At 35.2% G+C, this 20,611-nt stretch overlaps 1 protein-coding gene across 1 annotated transcript in view; it reads right to left on the reverse strand.

Annotated features, from left to right (window-relative positions):
• Window positions 1-5,327: 5,327 nt before the first annotated feature.
• ATAB2 (RNA binding protein) overlaps window positions 5,328-20,611 on the reverse strand; it is a 248,859-nt gene continuing 233,575 nt past the window's right edge. The window contains exon 5 of the mRNA XM_089440581.1: window positions 5,328-5,978. Coding sequence (XP_089296707.1) covers window positions 5,719-5,978 — 260 coding nt within the window. The 3' untranslated portion in view covers window positions 5,328-5,718. The remainder of the gene's footprint in view (window positions 5,979-20,611) is intronic.

Consider the following 20,611-nt stretch of genomic DNA (forward strand, 5'->3'; position numbering starts at 1 on the left):
ATACATTATGATGGATTGTTGAACTAAATTATATACATTTTTATATCATTAATACATTTATAGAAATATTGAAGTCCTCGTATAAAATATAAAAATTATTAAAAAATAAAAAATAAAAACCAATCACTACACAACATGGTTTTCATTCTAAAAAATTAGTCTGACACCCTTTTATTTGATTTTTCCTCAACAATAAACCCATTAAATGCACCGCGCAACATGGTGTTTATTTGATTTTTCCTCGACAATAAACCCCTTAAATGCAGTGCACAACATGGTGTTCATTATGCAAATATTGATGAAACCCAATTGATTTATGAGAATTAATTCTTACCTTATCAAGGTCTGTTGTATTTACTAATGTAAGGTGTTGCAAGTTATATGGGAGAAGCCACCTCACCCAGTGATTTATGTTTCTGGACTCCTATTGTTAAAAATATGATTACTAATAACAAATCTAAACAAACCCATGAATAATATAGATCTCTCTTCTATCAAAGAATGTTCATGATGCAATTATGGAAAATCATGAAAAAAAACAAAAATATAAATATTTTAAACAACAAGGATGACGATTTTAAAGCCTATTTCTTACCAGAATCAAACAATATGCAAATTTCTTAAAACTCGTAACCCTAATTTTCCCAAAGTAAAATTTCCTTGCAAATAGTTACCAAATTCTGTGAATTATATATATATATATATATATTATTCTTACATAAGAATGCCATGGATTGTTAAAGCCTCGAGCCCAAAAACTGTTAAGGCTAAAATAATTGAATATTTTACCTTAATTTTATTTTAATTATTAATTTGATCAAAGTTAAAAGGTTTACAACATCTTTTCTATACTGGGCTAGAGAACACCTCTCAGCACAATCATAAATTTTCTTTGTTCTGACTTGCTATTATCTAACTCAATTGATAGATTGAAAATCAATATCTAGGAATACCCAGCTGGAGTTGACAGAATCGACACAAACATAGAGGAACTTTGGAGGTGATAGGTCCTCTAATTCTGCACTTCTCACCCAAAGTACCAATTTGGGTGATCGCAGTGTGCACAAAATATACATACAAGCATCTGCCCCCATCCTAGCTGTTGAGCACCTCACCTTTCTCAATGCAATCACACTTCAAAAAGAAAAGATAACAGTTTGGGTGATCGCAGTGTGCACAACATATACATACAAGCATCTGCCACTATCCCAGCTGTTGAGCACCTCACCTTTCTCGATGCAATCAAGCTTCAAAAAGAAAAGATACCGCCGATTGGTCCCATTATAGTTGGTCAAATGCCACAAGGATCACAACACAAGCAACGAAACAAAGGTCTGCATTCCTTGTTATAACAGTGCTTACCTACGAGTAGAATACCATTTAGGAGTTGATAATTTTAAGTTAACATATTTTCTCAATTAAATATGCAAATGGCCAAATTCAAAATCAACTCACTAGGATGCCTAGATCATCTTCTAAGATGAAGTGTCACAGTCAATGTGACATAAACATTTGTTTTAACTTTTATGTTAGTCACAACACATAGTTTATGGACTATTTACCAGTGATGCGAAAATTGCGATAAAATTGGAAAATCGCAATTTCCAGATTTGAACGATTTTATCGCACAATTATTAAACAATTTTTTTTGGCAATATTTACGAAAAAATCGCGATTTTTGAAATAACTGCGATAACTTCCAAAAAATCGCGATTCGATGAGTACTTATTGTTGGGCCGGCGGATAGCGCTTTTATAAGACCAAAAAGATGATTTTTTGAAAATCATTTGGACAGATAGCGATAGTGACGCGGTTTAGTGACCTAGCAGAGAAAGCTTGGTCGTTTGGGTGCTGATTGGAGGAGAAAAACGGATTGAGAGCTAAGGAGGAGAGGAATTTTCTCCAGCAAACCGATATGGGCACCAAAATTTTGTGTTTTGTAACTTTGTTTTGGTTTTTTTTTTTTATGTTTTTGGTTGAGTTTGGAATCTGGATAACCCATTGTTTATCAAAAGAATTCAATGGGTTATCAAATATTTTTGAATTGATTTGATGGGGTTTTTGTTTGTTAAAAACTTAAATTGTCAAAAATTCCATGTGTTTTGTGATGTTACTCATATATATAATTTTTTTTAATTTTTGTAAGTTTGTAACTTGTAAATTGTAATCTTTATTTTGCCATAGGTTTACCATTCAACTTCAAAATTCAAAGTTCAAAGTTCAAACTTCATCTTACAAATTTAAAACTCAAGAGTCTAGAGTTCAACCAAGTTACAAACATGCCAAGGAAATTGAACCCTCTATGAGAATTTGGTGAACCTGATGGAGGGTTTGATAGAATAAACTTGTCTTGCAAGTTGTGTGGGCAACATATGTCAGGGGGGATCTATAGATTGAAGTAAACCTTGCAAAAATCCTTGGATTTGATGTAGGGCCTTGCAAAAATACAAATCTTGAAATCATCCGAAAATCCATGAGATCATTGGAAAATTTAAAGCACAATAGGGAGGCCAAAGCAAAAATGAAGAAGCAATTAACAAAGGTTGTGTTAGGCTCAGGTGAACAAGGAAGTGGCACTAGTTCTACTTCAACATCAATATCTACAACCAACCCGGTAGTTGTCTCATCATTTTTTGTTCCTAGAACCACATCTGGTTCATAACCATCTATCACTTCAATGCTTAAAAAAACTGAGAAAGAACAAGTTGACAAGTTGTTGGCCAAATTTTCCTTTGGAGTGAAATTCCTTTCAACGTTGCAAGGAATAATCCATTTTTCCGGTCCACTGTTGATGCTATTGCAACTGTTGACCCAAGGTACAAAATCCCTTCTTATGATGATTTTAGAGGCTAGATTCTTCAAAATGAAAAGGTTGACTACACCAAAAGATTGGAGGAGTTTAGGGCATCATGGGCACAAACAGGATGCGCTATGATGTCAGATGGTTGCACTGACCAAAAGGGGAGAACCCTTATAAACTTCTTGGTTAGTTGTCCCAAGGGAACTGTTTATGAAATCTATTGATGCATCTTCACATATCAAAGATACAAAAACTTTATGTGATTTGTCGGATGTGTTTATTTTGGAGATGGGTGCAGAACATGTTGTCCAAGTCATAACAGACAATGCTGCAAATTATGTTGCTGCTGGCAGGATGTTTATGGAGATGCATCTTACTTTATTTTGGACACTTTGTGCTGCACATTGTATTGATTTGATGTTGGAAGACATAAGAAAAATTTCCTTTGTCAAAGATATTGTTGAGTCATCAAAAAGCATTACAAATATATATATATATATATATATATATATATATATATATATTCATACATTTGTGTTTAGCTTGATGAGAAAATTCACCAACAACAAAGAGTTGGTGCGCCCCGCCATTACACAGTTTGCCACCAGTTTCATATCTCTTCAATCCCTCTTAAATTCTATGTGGGATGTGAAGAGAATGTTTTTTTTAGAGGAGTGACATGCTTTGACAATGAATCGCAAACTAGAGGGAGAGGCCATATGCAGATTAGTTTCATACCAGGAAGACTTCTGAGCGGGAGCGCAGGAGGTGTGCACTGTTACTAAACCTTTGGTAAAGGTTCTTCGATTAGTTGATGGTGAGAGGCCCGCAATGGGCTATTTGTATGAGGCCATGGACAGGGCAAAAAAATCCATTCGGGCCAACTATGATGATAAGGGGGATGAGGGGTTTCAGAGACAACTCCTCCTATGGGAAGTGATTGATGAACGATGAAACAACACACTCCATTGTCTCATTCATGCTACAGGGATCTACCTGAACCCCGCATTTTCTTACCCATGTAGGTTCGTATTTGATGCTGAGATCATGGATGGATTCTTAACCTGTGTTCAGAGGATGGTGCAATCTCCAGCAGAACGTACAAAAATCTCCAAAGAAATTGAGACATACAAGATGTCAGGTGGCACATTTGGCTTTGACATGGCTGCGACTGATAGGATGACTAAAATGCCAGGTATTCTTTAGTTTGTTTCAAATTTCATTATCTCTTCAAGTTCATAACTTCATACTTTGCTTCAACTTTCAAATTTCATTTTTTTTTTTATGTTTATTTAAAATTTTATTTGTAATTTTGTTGTAGATGCATGATTGAGAATGTATGGTGCCAGGGTATCCCTTCTGCAAAAGCTTGCCATTCGAATCCTCAGCCAAACATGTAGCTCCTCAAGATGCAAGCGCAACTGGAGTGTATTTGAAAAAATACACAACAAGAAGCGCAACAAGTTAACACTTAAAATATTGCAAATTTCCAAATAATTTTTTGAATTCATTAAACAATATATATATATATATATATATATATATATATATATATATATAATATTTTTTTATAATTATTATTTCATTATCTTTGTACAGATTGGAGTCCCAATGACTTAATGACATGATCTACGTCTATTACAATCTTCGACTGTGGGTGAGGCAACTTGAGAGGATCCCTGATATGGAGGCCATCTCATTGGATGGGATTGACACCACTGCTGGATCGAGGGTTGAGGCCGAGAGGCCTCTCATGGAATCTGTCGATGATTGGTTAGAGCAGGAGGTAGTGGAGGAGGAGGAGGAGGAGGCGGGGCAACAGGAGGAGGAGGTGACACCACCTACCTGGGCTACCCCTGTCACCAGTAGAGGATGTGATCTACCTCCTATAGCTCTTAGTTCTTTAGCTTCTAGAGCACGGCAGAGTCCACTGCCAACTCCATCAGCATCTACTTCTAGAGGGAAAGGGAAAGCTATTGCATTTTCTCGCAAGAGGGGCAGAGGAAATCAGTGGTATTAGACTTTAGTTATTTGGTTCATTTCATTGTATATAACATTATGACTCGTGAGATACATTATTATATTTTTTGTTTATATTTTGAGGCTGAGTTGGGAGTCATGAGTCAGGACTTACTATTCAGGACATTATTCACTATTATGTGTGATGTAGCACTAGAAATAATATTAAACATCTTATATATTAGTGCTTTTATCATATTTATGTGTCAATGTATTTATTTTATGATGTAAATATTTTAGATATTAAAAAAATTGAAAAAAATTGAATATTTTTACCAATTTTTTCTTGATTTTTACAATTTTTCCCTTCGCCAATAATATTCCCATAACGATTAATGCAACACTGCTATTTACCACTAATATATTAATTTACACTCAATTCAGTTAACGACAGAGCAATGATTATTCATATTTTTACTGCATTTGCATGAAGTGCAACAAAGATTGACTTAATTGGACTCAATTTTGCGGTAAAAATGTACTCAACACCAGCCAGTGCAAAATGGCCTAAGAGAACAGAAAATGATATCAGTCTGTTACTTTGCATCTCTGGTATTATTTATGTGTAATATTGGTAAGAGAAGACACAACTGGATGGAGGGAGTTCTCCTAACATTTCTAAAAAAGTAAATACAGATGAGTTGAATGATACCATGATCATATCCTCTGAAAGTAACTGCAAAATAATCAAAAGCAATTTATAAATTTCATGACTAAGCATTGTGCTTGAATGATTCGCCTGATTAAGAAAATTTACAAACAGGGTGTGTCATTGGTATCAAAACATACCTGAGACATCTCAATTAGAAGGTTCAGCTTATTCATACATGTATGAATACCTAAATTCACAAAAAAAAAAATCCATTTAAATATATTACAAAGCCTCCTTGCCTTGGATATCATACAGGTGGATTGGGCATGTCTAATATAAGCCAAAATCCATCACAAGAATCTGAATCCAGGGACCCTTGGATGGCTAAGAAGTGCAATCCGCCGCATGCTTTTTTGGCAGCTTCCCAGGCTTCTGCCTCCTGATCTGTTTGTCTGTTTTTCCGATAGAAAGCATATATCCACCTCTTGGACACCCCTGCTGACAATATCAAGCATGCACGTTGTCGGTCGACATCAATTGAAGTTATCTCCAATGCATTAGTCCAAGCTGTTCAAATGAGGCAGATATTAGATTAAAGAGAGGATATCGTGTCATTTAGACTATATAAGAAGAATTTAATTGTTGTACTGTGCACAAATTTAATGTGAGAACTGAATGGAATTTACAATACAAATATGAAAATTGCCAAAGAATTGGTATGAGAAAAGGGGAGAAGCAGTTCTGTAATATGTCTTCAATCTTAAAGGAATGTTATATCATATATCTCAAAACAGATTTAAAGAATCAGTTCCAGTATTTTGACAAAAGGTTTCATTCAAAGATGTGATGCAGTTTAATCAAATGTCTTTGTTTACAGAAAGTACACCTATTGCATCCTATTATCACACATAGCTGCATCAAAAAGGAACAGATCTGAGTGATAATTATAGTCCATCTAGCCCTATCACCACTAGATGCCTCTTCACTCAGACAGGTGCTTGTCCAGGCTCAAGGGAGTATTCCTAGGTTTTTGCATGCTGTTTTCTGAGGACTAAAATCTGCATATAAAGCAATTTAGATCAGCACACTTAAACTTCCCACGAAGCAAGTAACGACACCCAAGGACAAGGTAAATACCGTAAATAAAATTGTATAGGGTGGGATTAGTTTCATCAATAAAGTTTTAAGCAGAAAATGGAAATGAATAGATGAGATTATGCACTTTGAGTGAACGAACAATTCAAAGCAAATGCATGTGAGAGAGAGGGGAGAGAGAGAATATGCGCCATAAGTGAAATACCAATTCAAAACCAGTGCATAAAAGTATGAACATAATCCCTGCTACATGATTTCTCTTGAGAAACAACTATGACATTCGAAGAGCTATAAAAAACGGAGAACTTGTCTGCTATATAGGATAGAGGTCGGAATCAGCCATAGATACAAACAAACCAGGGACTGCCCCATCAATTTCTGGCAAGCAAAAGCATAAGTATTGTGAAGCCCGGAAGAATGGAATAAGGATGGTTGGTGAAAGAAGTGATCTTGAAGTCCGTCCAAAGGAATGCAAATTGCTTGAACCAATGTCTTCGACTATGTTTTATAGAACATAAGAGAGAAGGCAAATCGAGAATGGTGTGCCCCAGAAGAGACAGAAGAGGATTGAACTGTGAATCAAGCACCTCTGCATGCGTGCAGACTCATATATCATGCATTATATACATGAAAAGAAGTTAAAACGGCACTAGGGCGTTGCTCATCCAAGGACACTGCTGTAGAAATGCTAAATCTGCCAATATTTCTTCATATGGAGAACACCCCTCCTAACTGACCTGCTGCTTTTAACCGACATGTTGAAACTCTCTTTCATCAAGGAACATCATTCTCGAGGAAATTGCTATATATGTCTAAAATAATCCGCAAGCATGAAGATGGGCTGAATTTAGTCACCCTTAAGGCACACTTTTGCTAAGAAGACTGCGGATTCTGGCTTACCTATCATGCAAGCACTAGAAAATTTACTGTGCTCTATGTCTGCTGGAAATGTTCTAATCTGAGTGCTATCCTTTACAAATAGGACTGGTATCACCTTTAAATCATGAAAAAACCACCAACAATAGTCTCATCAAGATGCAGCTCCTACATCTAACCCCTGCAACAAACATGCACAGACTAAGGGGTTCAAAACGGATTTAGTAAGGGACCTGTTTCGTCCGTAAGACCTGCTCCTTTCTGATCTTATTTCAGCAAAAGTTATGAAATACTAAATCTGTGTCTGATTTCCTTTATCTAACCGAGTGTAATACCCATAACACTCAATATTGTTGGTTAGTAACCGTTTTAATTAATACTTTTAATTAGTACCTACTTTCTATGAAAAAAATAAAAATAAAGTAAATAATACTTTTATGAGTAAAAACAATAATGCTTAGTATCTATTTTTTATTACCTAACTCTTATGTAAAAATTTATTGATAATAAAAACAATAAAAAACTGAAAAATTTATTGATAATAAAAACAATAAAAAACTGAAATTACATATAAATAGATACTTTCAACAATGAAAAATATAAATATTAAAAAAGGACTTGTTTTATTTATATAATTATTTGTTATTTGAATTGATAATCATTTTAATTTATTAAAATTATATAATTAAGTCTACACATATACATTTTTACTCCTAGTATTGAAGCACAGTAACAACTTTTAGTAAGTGTACTTATTTAAATTTCATATTATTTGTATATAAATGTAATTGATATATTGTTTAAATTTATTTTTTATTTTTACATAAATATTGTAAAAAATATTTACTATGTTCATTGTATATTATTGGATTAGTTGTTTGAATTGATAATATTTTAACTTATTAAAATTATATAATTAAGTCTACACATATACATTGTTGAAGAAAATATAAATAATGGTGGGCAATAACAACTCTTAGTAAGTGTAATTATTTAAATTTCACATTATTTGTATATAAGTGTAATTGATATATTGTTTAAATTTATTTATTATTTTTATATAAATATTGTAGAAAAATATTTAGGATATTCATTATATTTTATTGGATGGATATATAAAAATAATATATCATAATTATTGTGGATGTGTTCATTTTTATAAAGTATATTTTGAAAATAAATTGACATCCAAATATTGTTTCTATATAGTGGTTAGAAATTTATTTTTAAATAAAAATCAAAATAAAGGACAAAATGTAATGACATAAAAATACTCAAATAAACTATAATAATGATTCTATTGCAGTCTTTGCAATAGAATGTCATATCGATAGTTGTCCACCATAATTTAAGCAAGTGCCCACCATTTTTATGTAAATACTTGCTTAAATTATGATGCACAGTTATCAACATGGCATTGTCAATGGCATTGTATCGTGCTGATTGTTTTTAGATTTTTATTTTTCAATACAATTGTTATATCTCACAATTCAATTTAAAACCACATAAAATAGCCATAAACCAATCACACAAAAAAAAAACAATTTGCATTTAAAAAAAAAAAAAAAATGAATTTTTGTTTTTTAAAATATTCAGTGTAATATATTTTTTTTCAAAAGTTTAATAAACTTCATAGAATCTATTCAAAAATTTCAAAACTAATTGAAAGTCAAAGCTTTTTGACAAAAATAAAAAACAATATAACCTACTTTTGGCATGTATAATAATTAACATGCATGTGTGCAATAAGAATCCAACTAATCTCTTCATGAAGTAATGTGGTGTGCAAAGCTAGAGCGAGCCATGACTAGAGTGAACTTTCCTAAGAGAGAACCTTCTAAAATTAAGCTCTAAGTGTGGAATACATGCAAATCCATTGAATAACATATGTATTTGTATAATTATAAAGATGACTAGGGTTGAATTTAAGACAGTGCAAATCCATTGAATAACATATGTATTTGTATAATTATAAAGATGACTAGGGTTGAGTTTAAGACGGCAAGATTAGAAATAGTAATTATCCCCCTCAAAGTCAACGAACCCGAAATAGTAGTTCATCGTCTATGTCATGAGCACTCAAAAGTGTCTAAATATAGCTACCATGTGTCATAATGTGATCCAACCACTAGCTCAACTTTGAACTCAAACCACACTTTCTTTTACCAAATTGGAACTTAGAAACATCACTGCCACTCCACATTGGAACTTGACAATACCCCTTATACCTGATAAAAATAGATCTACAAATTACAAGCATTCTAAAAATAAACATTCCAATTCCTTAAAACCAGGAAAGTCAGAATATTAGAAGAGTTGCTATGGGAACACCTACTAATTATAGCATGTCTAAAAATAAACATTGCTAACAATACCCATGTCTCGTGTGCCAATGAGAATAGTCCCATTATACTCATTTCCTTGCAAGGAACCAAGATTTGATATACAAACTTTGAAATCCTAACTACTAAAGTTAGTGGCTCATGAAACAACTCACATGTCATCAAACAAAGATCACTGAAATCATGAGCTCACAAAGACCAAGAAAATGCAACTCACTTTGAAATGCAAGACTTAGAACTCTAGTTCCTATAAAACATGACAATTGCTAAAATCAACAAGTTTTTAAAATATGATGAAATTCACTATGTGGCAAGCTCTAATCAATGTGAAACCCTAGATATATCCATAGATAGACCAACTTGATGAAATGAAGTTGGAACTTAACCCTCCAATCACGCATGCACTTTGGGGGATAACACCTCCTAACCTAGTACAAGTTAAAAAGGCTAAATGGTTTTTTTTAATGTCTTGTATAATACATTATAAATCATGAAACAAGTATATCAAGATTGTTAAGTCCTAGAGCCAAGGAGTCACTGCTATGAGTTAAGACGTTAGCTATAAAGGCAAATTTATGTTTTTCTTTATCAAAGATAGTCATGTTGATGGAAAACTTGTTGACATGTTTTCGCAAATCTTCACTTGTGGCCACATGTCAACCCACTTTGTCGTAGTTGAGGCTTAATGAGCTAACATATGTATAGTAATGGGTAGTTATACCATACTTATACTTGGATATACTTTTATTATCCTAGGGAAAAGGTTAAGATGTACATGATACACAAATCACCTAGGTAAAATCGTGAGAAATGGAGAAAGAGAAATGGATTTTAGCTAGGAAAAAGTTATAATACGCTTGCAATGAACAATTTTCCCAAGCAAAACTATGGAAATGACATGAATACGAATGGAGCTAGGTAAATGCATCACCATGTTAGAGGTCAACCTTGCAACACTAAGTGAAAGTGACTAGGATGTGACCTTTGTGATGAAGGTCCGTGAAGAAAAAGATATATCCCTTAAGCAACCTACACCAACATTCCAATCTTTGGAAGGCTAGAATGATATGATCAATTTGCACAAGATCATGTTTACCACTCATGTCAATATGAGGGGTAACAACTGGCTCCTACTTAGGAACATGTGTTCTTTGAAAAACAATGCATGAGAACCTTAGAATCACTGATATACTTGTTGAAAAGAAGGAAAAAAGAAGAGGGCCATGTGGAGGGATGGCCTAAGTCTCACCTTCAAACACCACATCCAAAATTATTAGATCTTCATCAAAATTGGCTTTACAAATAAGGTACAAACTAACAAAGTTGTGTATGAGGCATGTTTCCCTTTCAGGGAAACTACCTTCAAAGACAAAGTCATCTAGGTGTGATGATGTTGTATTGATGAGGTTCTTGTTCCACCTTTTTAGATCCAGGCTTGCTTCTTTGCTACATCTCCATCATACATTTGTGCTCTTCATATTGCTCTTCTATAATGATATATCAGCTCGTATGCCCTATACACTTCATCTCATGTGTGTTAGCACATATTACTCCATGATTACTACCTTTAGTTGGCATGATTCCATGTGTTGTTTCCTAGCTTTGAAACAGTGTTGATAGCTCTAACTTGTTTGTAAGTGTGTTATGGCATTAAATACGAACCTTTATCTTTTATAACTAAGTAAAAATATTGCTTTCTTGCCTTGTCTAACCATGGGGGGACATAATTGTCCTAAAATAAGTGTCTTAGCCTAAGCCACAGGTACTAGTAATCGAGGTGGGTATCGTAATTATATCATCGTCATACTTAACATTTTCTGCGAATTCTCTTACATTACCATTTCATCCATATCAAAAATTACATTCCCTACTTATGAATAGCCCATCAAATGTCACTAGAAAGGTTTGAATGAAGAATTCAAAGACAAAATCAAGCAAACCTAAGTTATATAAGGTCAAAAGAAAAGGCCAAGAGGTAAAGAGCAAAGGAAAACAAAAAATAAAAGAAAAAGTTGTGCTACTTCGATTAAAAGGCTTACCCCTTAAAGTCATAGAGCTAAATGGCTATCTAAAGAAAAAAGGACTAGTCTCTTAAAGAAAATAGCAAAAATAAAGAAGAAACAAGTGTTGAAGTAGAAAAAATCAAATAAAGAAGGTTCCCTCTTAAAGATTTGCAACAAACAAAATTAAAAACTCCTAACCAAAATAGGGCTAGTTGGACCAAAGACAAACCTAACACATCATTTCATGACTTTAAAGGTTATTTCATAGGTTTTCCCTTTTCCCCTTCCACAAATTACATCAATTTTGCCTATTCATAACCAAGAAAATTAGGAACTACCTCACATCCTACTCAAAAAATGCATAAAAAGGATGAGGTTGTACCACCACGGTTTACTTAAGTAGTTTGATAAGATTAGCTTAGATTATTAATGTTAAATGGGATTATGATATTATCTATGTTTTAGTGCTGAAAACTTGTTGGAGTCTTGATTCATCATGATAGGTTAGAAAACTGCACATTGGAGTTCAAACATTGTGCCTCAATGATCCATGTCCACTACCTTGGGATCTGTGATAACACAGGTGTTGCATCATTGCAATGTCCACATTAGCATATGACATTACATGGAGTATTTTATACATAATACTATGGCTATCTAGCACATGAGTGGGTCGTCCCCCTTTCTTGAGCCACGTCGAGGAATATTCTCACATATATAGGTGGTTAGAGCACCTTCTTGAGGGAAACCAACTTCAGGGGCAATAATCTTTTGATAGAGTGCCCAAAATTCCACCATATCAACACCATTGGATGTAAATTGACCAGAAGATTTTCAAAATCTGGTACCCCCTTAACTAAGTTACAATGCTGCAAAAATTGTTTCACGGAGATTATCGTGTATTTTGACCACTTGGAATCCACATGTGTGGAATTTCCTCACTTTGAGGAGAGCACTTCTTTGACTAAAGATTTGTTATAACAAACTTTCCATAGTTTGAATTGGGCACATGGTATGAACTCATGGTTTCACATAAGCACGTTGTATTGGATCATGGTTTTGAGACACCTCTTCTCCTATAAAAGAGTTTTCTCTAACTTACTTTTACTTGTTGAAGAAAAAAACAAAAAAAACTTGCTTTCACTTGTCTTTGGTACTTTTCTTTCATTTGCGTGAAATTTTCCCTAGTTTATGAAGGAGATAGAATAGCTTGGCCTTCTTAAATTAGAAAAAAGATTGAGGTTAAGGTAAAGAAGGCCCAAAGGGTATGATCATTCTCTTTTTTGGCATTTTGATTAAATCTTTTCTAGATTTATTCAACAAAGTATTTGATAGAAATACCATTTAGCGTTTTAGTACTTTGTGAAATCTGGAAAAACTTTTGGATGATGGTTTTGAGACACCTCTTCTCTCGTAAAAGAGTTTGCCCTAACTTATTTTTACTTGTTGAAAAAAAAAAAAAAAAAAAAACTTGCTTATCAGTGGTCTTTGGTACTTTTCTTTTATTTCTGTGAAATTTTCCCTAGTTTGTGAAGGAGATCGAATAGCTTGGGCTTCATAAATTAAAAAAAGATTGAGGTTAAGGTAAAGAAGGCCCAAAGGGTATGATCATTTTTATTTTTATTTTTCTGGCCTTTTGATTAAATCTTTTCTAGATTTATTTAACGAAGTATTTGATAAAAATATCGTTTCGCATTTTGTCTTATTACTTTGTGAAATCTGGAAAAACCTTTCTTGACTTAGATTATTTTAACCCTCTTCAATGTTTTTAAAACCGGAACCAGTGACTGGACCGGTCCACCTAATGAACCGGTTTACTGACCGGAACCGGTCTAACCGGGACTGGTTTGGTCTAAACGAACCGGTTTTTAGAAAATACATTAAATAATTAATTTTTAATGAAACAAAACTATTTTTAAGATGTAAAACCATGATTCCAAGCCAATAGAGACAAAATATGCAAAGTTTGCTCATTTATATACCATGCAAAGGTGAATATATCAAAATGGCACTGAGTGCAATACATATCATCGACAAAATAGCAAAATACATAAGAAATGAGGCTCTAAATGGCCTATAAAGTCCAAAAACAATGCTGCAAGCTATGAGGCCATTGGCCTACTACAAGTCTACAGTGTACAGTGTAGACCCCAATTTTGGCTTTACAGCACATATACTTTCCATATATTGTACTGGTTTTGACATCCTATGTCTGAATGGGGTCTCAATTGAAACTCCAATTTTACTGCTTCTTCCTGCATCTGGTATGTACAAAACTGAATCCCCTGGAATTGCTATAATTCCATACTTAGGCGTAATCAACATTCCATGCACTCCAATGGCTTCCACAGTACTGGGTGGAAGACAATCCCAGAGAATGCAGAGCACAGAACCGCCCTTCATCTTCGGTTCATCTTGTGCCTTTGAAACCTTGAGGAAGAGCAGTGAGTTCACAATAAAAGAGTCCGTTCACAGGGTTACAGCCTTCTATCATAGATAAAAGAACATACTCTCTGTCATCTGTCTTTACAGACTCAATTGTCCACTTGGGCTGTTCTGAATCTTTCCAGCAGCGAATATTTTTAGATTGATTGGTACCCAAGAAATGGTGAAATGGTTGATGATCAATATTGATATCTGTTTTTGTTCTTGCATCTGTCCGATCTCCTTCTTTGGGGCTTGGGTAACGGCTGTAAGAAAACCCTTTGTTGTCATTAGTCCACGTAATTGAAGAAAATTTCACCCATGAAAGGACATCGGGTTCCATACTCTTATCTGCCCTCCTTATAACGTTGTTGTTCAACCAGTCACTGCCATTGGTACTCAAGCCAACAGCCAAGAATTCCACATTTTCACTGACTTCGGAGAAACTTAATGCTACTGTTCCATCTTCCTTCAGCATATTAGGGTCACACAAGACCTGTGCTTTTGCTTCCAAAGTATCCTGATTATAAAGAATACACTGATCTTGAAGCCCAGTGTTGGAGAAATAAGAGTAATTATTGCTAAATTTGAATGGACAGTCATATCGAGGGTGGTCATATAGGGTTGTGATGTGCTTACTCAGTTCACCAGTCTTCAGCAAGGATTCAGTTAAGGCCACTTGCCTCTCAACACAATCTTTGAATTCCTTTGAATCAGGATCTTCCAACCTCCAGTGAAATTCATTTGCAGGCTTGTCCTCGCTCCCACCAATGTGCTGTCCATAAACCGGCCGGTTTAGGACGGAACCGGCCGGTTTGATACAAACCGGCCGGTTCCGTCCTAAACCGGCCGGTTTTGACCGGTTAGGGCCAGATTTTGGGCACAGGAGGGAGCTGACCGGGTTTATTAGGCCGGTTCGGACCGGCCAGCTATCTAACCGGCCGGTTTGACCGGTAACCGGTTTTTGTGGCCGGTTTTTAAAACTATGCTCTTCAAGAGTTTTTAGTGCATTTTATTTCAGATTGAAGCCTCTTTCTCAACTACAAAGTGGGAAGAAGCCTCATTAGTCATTACATTAGCAATGAAGCTTCAAGAAGAGAAATATTGACTCCAACGGCCCAATGGCAGGCCGATTTTTACCCATCTCTCCAATCAAATTAATTAGTTCAATTTTTCTACCTTGCTTCCTACCCATGTTAGGGTTCTAATTTCTCTAACTTTTGAGCTAACTTGGGCCAAATTGATCTAGGGCTTCAACTTTCTTTTAATTTTAAAGAGGATCGAGTTAAAAGAATATTGAATGCTTTGGTTTGTCCCTCATAGTTCGATTTTAGACATCCTTTAGCACTGAAACTTTTCTAAGAAATAACTCAGAATGGAAAAGATATGTGGTTGCATGATTTGAATCTATGATCAATTAAATATTCAAGTTTTTGCATATTTCTGAGTAATACTTTAAAAGGATTAGCACTTATATTCTGCAAAGATTTCCAATTTTTTATGTTATATTTGATAGTGGCACTGGTGTGATCTGTTTTATTTTCTGCAAGATATTCTAAGTATTTAATTGGTGATTTAACTTCAGCGGATATTTAAATGAATAAGAATTCACGAAGCCCAAAAAGAAATTTGAATAGGGGAGCTAGTAAATGCATGATACAAACCTATTTTCTGGATACAAAGTCCAGCGTATTTTTTACTTTTTCCCATTGATTCGCATGGACCATCTTGGTGGCAAAACAATTTATCTGTTAAGCGTCACACTACTTTCATATATTATCTTTAGGACTGGTTACACTATTCACAAAGTCATTAAGTGATCAAAGCGACTATTGCTATTCTGCTGGTATTTATTCTATCTGGATGAATGGTATATCTTACGGTGACTGATCTTAGCAAGTGATGTGATGTCTCCTTGGATATCATTGAGTTACATCCCTGTAATACTGGAGTGAATTTTACACATTTACACATCTATTGGTTGCTAATTATCTCATAAATTTTCTCTGAACTTGGATCGATCCTAAACTTGTATGGCAACAAAATACATTGTCACTTTATGCAGAGATTTCATGTTTCCTTATTTCTGGAATGAATTGACACACGGGTTACATGGTTTGCATAAGGAAGGTTTAACATCTGAATTTTTTCTTTTTCTTTTTTTTTTTCTTTTTTCGTGAGAAATATTTTTGTATTTTATATGAGGAATATACATGTTTGGTTCTCGGGGGACTGCTCAGACTCACCAACAAGGCTTGAAGTCATTATAACAAAGTTCATCATGTCACTTGTGGGAATTGAACTTGGGTGGTGAGGGTAACATTCATTCCTTCCAACCATCTGAGAGAAACCCGTTTGACAATCTTAAAAATTGAAAGACATGAGAGTGGGCTTTGATCCACTTATACGTTAACATCTGTACATTAAGTGCATGTGTATATCATTTTGGGTATTACATCTTGAGCACATTTTAATCCTCACAGTGACACAACATTTATTTCACAATGATTCTAATTTTACCAATGTTACACATAGAACGGTGAATAATTCCATAGTTTTCTCTCTATGGCCAATGCTCTATATCTTGATAAATGGATATGAAGTGACAATAGAACACTCAAAACAACTGAATAAACAGAGCATATATATATATGTGTGTGTGGGGGGGGAGTGACAATACAATAAATAAATATATATATGTGAAGTGACAATACAACACTCAAAACAACTGAATAAACAGAGCATCTATATATATAAAACCTGAGGGATGAATGCATAAATTTTCCCACTATCTTATTGTCATTTTGGAATCGTCATTTCTGGGCATGGTCATAAAAGATTAAATCAAGTCTTTGACAAAGTATTCGTATAATTTGGGGCTTTCACCTGTGGAATTGTTCTAAGTACTTAGGTGTTAAATATTTCGTCACCATTGTGTTAATGATAATTTGGTTAAGTGGAATATATGGCTGCCCACATGCTAAATGGAGTGTGATCAATCTTTTCTTTGCTGCCATCATGGTTGAATGCTTTATAACTGCTTCATTGTCGTAAAATGCTAAAGGGGTTAACTCCGTTTGGACATTTCACACGATTTGTTGATCTACAAAAGTTGCACATAAGGTAAACATTGGGTTAAGTTTTACTTCTGCTTTTGAGAAGCTTCCTTAAACTTATTCCAGCATCCTTTCAAAGTGAGTTAACTGAGTTAATTGGATCTAGTACTAGGCTATTTTGCTTCCCTATTACAACAATAAGTCCAGGATTAGCAAGAGGGAATCCCCGCTTTGGCTTTGGAATTTTTCCAAGCCTAAAGAGTGAAGTGGTCAGTAGGTTACAGGTCGTGACCACTTGGGAGTTTCCTTAGGCTTCCCCAGCGAGTGAGGCTAGGATTTTTCCTCTAAGGAGAGTCTAAGAGATAACAAGGTCAAATCCCAATATTGAAACAAAGTGTATCAAACTAAGAGTGTTGGTTGATACACTTGAATTATCAATGAATCACACCCTGTAGCCATGTGGCTATGAACCATACAACATCTGAAATTCTGAGTCATTTGTGATCCACAATAGTATTGTTGTGAGACAAACCAGCATTTACAGCCCTTACATTCCAGGCTTTTCAAGCTGCAAAAACTCATGAATAGCAAAGAAAATTGTAACATGAATGCCCTGTGCCAAATACTATTTCCAGATCAGCATTTAAATTTGTTTATCCATCCAAGAGAGCATATTTAGTTATGCTTAGTAAAGCATTGGAAAATGTTATGTGAATGCCATGATAAGTTTGAGTTACATCAAAAAGTTTGATCCCTTCATGCATGTTGCAGGAAAAACTCACACTGCTCAAGATAAAGTCCAAATAACTCTAATGTGAGACTCACTGTAATTAAGAGGGGGGAATTGTCACCTCAACAATCCTCTTCTCACTTCTGTTTGACTCTCCTTTGGCTCTAGGGGGGTTTCACCCTAGTAGATCTTAGGGATCTAATGGCCTAGTAAAACCAAATCAAGAGCCTCCTAAAGCTTCTACTTCCACCAATCAATGGATAGAACGATTAGGGTTCAAGGTGGATCTTGAAGATAGAATTGTTCGGGTTTTAGGGTAATTTCCAGATTTGAGTTGAAAGGGAAGGTTCCCCAAACACACACAACCAAGGAATTAAGAGGAGAGTAAAACCCCAACAAAATGGTTTGATGGTTTCAAAGAAAAAAAGGTGATGGAGAATAGAAAATTGGCACCTTAGCTTGCCAATATATTTTTGGGGCATATGGGGTCAAGGATCAACTCACTTGAAGAAGGTTGAAGTAGCTTTAGGTTCACTAGACTAGGGGAAGTCTTCTCACCATCCCTAGGCTTTTCAATCCTCAAGGTTAAGACAAGGGAAGGAGACCACCTGCCACTTCATCAAAGACTCGGAAAAAAAGGGTTTGTTTAAGAGGGATAATGAAAATGAAATTATTATTCCCACTTGCTTAATACTAAATTACCATCATACATACACAAAACCAAGACAAAAGAAGTCCACTTAGATTGTCATTCATTTATCCAAACCTCACCAATATTCATCCAAGAAAAGAGTGAAATCCACATCAAGAAGACCTCTCCAAGAGGTTCTGCTCATCCATCCATAGCCACATTTAAGAAGATACAGATTGCAGAAATTTTAGACTAGCTAATGGATTTCTCCTCCAATCAAACCATGAGAAAATGAGATGGAGTGCACCTCTATTTATAGAGAAGGTGCTCAACTTCCTTTACATTAAAATATTAATTTTGTAGGCTAAAAGCCCCTAATCTGGCCTATGAAGGGGCAAAAGCCCACTTCGCTAATTAATTAATCCAAATTACATAAAAATGATGGGAACTCATACCACATGTACAAAGGCGCTGGAAACCTCACAAAATGACCCATCTCCATACATGAGGGGTACAAAGGGGATTCGATGTAGAATCTGTTAGAAAATCAGAAAGGCAAAAAGATTTTCTTATTCTTGATAATTACTTGTGATGTTTCTTGTTATTATGATTCTTTATATCTTCTCTCTTTTAGTTCATCAAGCAATTACCAATGCAGCAACACATAAAACAATAGACACTAGATGTAGGCACTATGCCAAGGCAAAACCCCCCTTGAGGGGAAAACCCAGTCAAGAAATTATTCCTTTCAATAGTATTCTTTGAGACTCTTCACCCTAGACCAAGACCAGACCTTCCCTCCACACCAAGTTAGCCTCCCAGATCTTTGACCCCTTTCCAACAACTTTGACTAGGCAGCAGCTTCCGGCAACAGTGAAACTTGGAAGACTTTGATCCCCCAATCTAGGGTCCGAAACAAAGAGAGAGAGGTGCCAAAATTTTGATTTACTTCTTCTACTTAGACTCCACCCAACTTGCACTTCCTTTGACTTCCCGACAACAGAGTTCATACTTTTCCCAGCTACAAGAGATATCAAACTTCTTGTGAGAGTGTGTGTTCCAAATGAATTTGACTTGCTTGTATTTATAGGCTTCAAGGGAGGTCGAATTGATGTCCTTAGGCCGACTTGATCTCTTCTAGGCCGACTTGATGTGGAGGATACATAAATTACATTTGACTCAATACTTAACCTTTTTACATGATTCAAAAGCCCAAGAAGGGTCTCTTTAAAAGTACAATGACTCTATTGACTCAAAATAAATCCTATAAGTCCTCAATGGGGACTTTGACCTAAAACATGGTGACCCAAGCATAAAAACCATGCTTTAATAAGTAACAATAATAATAATATAAATTATTTTCTTTATTCTTTTGACAAGTACATTACAAGATGACTCAAATACATTTAATGAAGACCAAACCTAGTTACATTTTCGAACACTCCCTCTTAACTAGGGAGGTATTCATCATATACAAGTACAAGAATTATCTCAACTATATGAAGCATGAAGAACTTTAAGCATCACAATGCCATGGACTAGATTCCTGACCAGGGCAATCTATCCATTGATCTCTCAACAATTTAGGCACCGCAATGCCACAGACTAGATTCTTGCCCAGGGCAATCTATCCGAGTGAGAATAAGGTGGACTCAACCTTTCAACCTCTCTAGGTACCATCAAGCTTACTTGCCAACCACCAACCCAAAGATCCAGGTGTGTATCCAAAAGCAGAGCTCTATAATCAACACCACATTTTCCAACTTTGGGACCTAGACATCAACACAAAGTGTCGGTCAGATGTCCTCTCAAGCAATGCTTCACTCACAAAGCCTAACTAATCTCTCCCAATCAAACTGATTGGTAACTAGCATGCTATCAAAACCTTCGAGAGATTCACCTATATATATTATGTACTATCTCTCTCTCTCTCTGCTAAACTATTGAAGACATATAAGAAGAATTGATCAAGGGTTTCCCCACATTGGGGTTTGTCCCTGGCTAGTGCCACATCTTGTGTCCTCTTGTCTTGGCTTGTCTTTT

The sequence above is a fragment of the Pinus tabuliformis genome, chromosome 9 (genome assembly GCF_031772625.1).
Source record: "Pinus tabuliformis cultivar Carrire ecotype Pingquan chromosome 9, CPIR1, whole genome shotgun sequence".
In the NCBI taxonomy this organism is placed as follows: Eukaryota; Viridiplantae; Streptophyta; class Pinopsida; order Pinales; family Pinaceae; genus Pinus; species Pinus tabuliformis.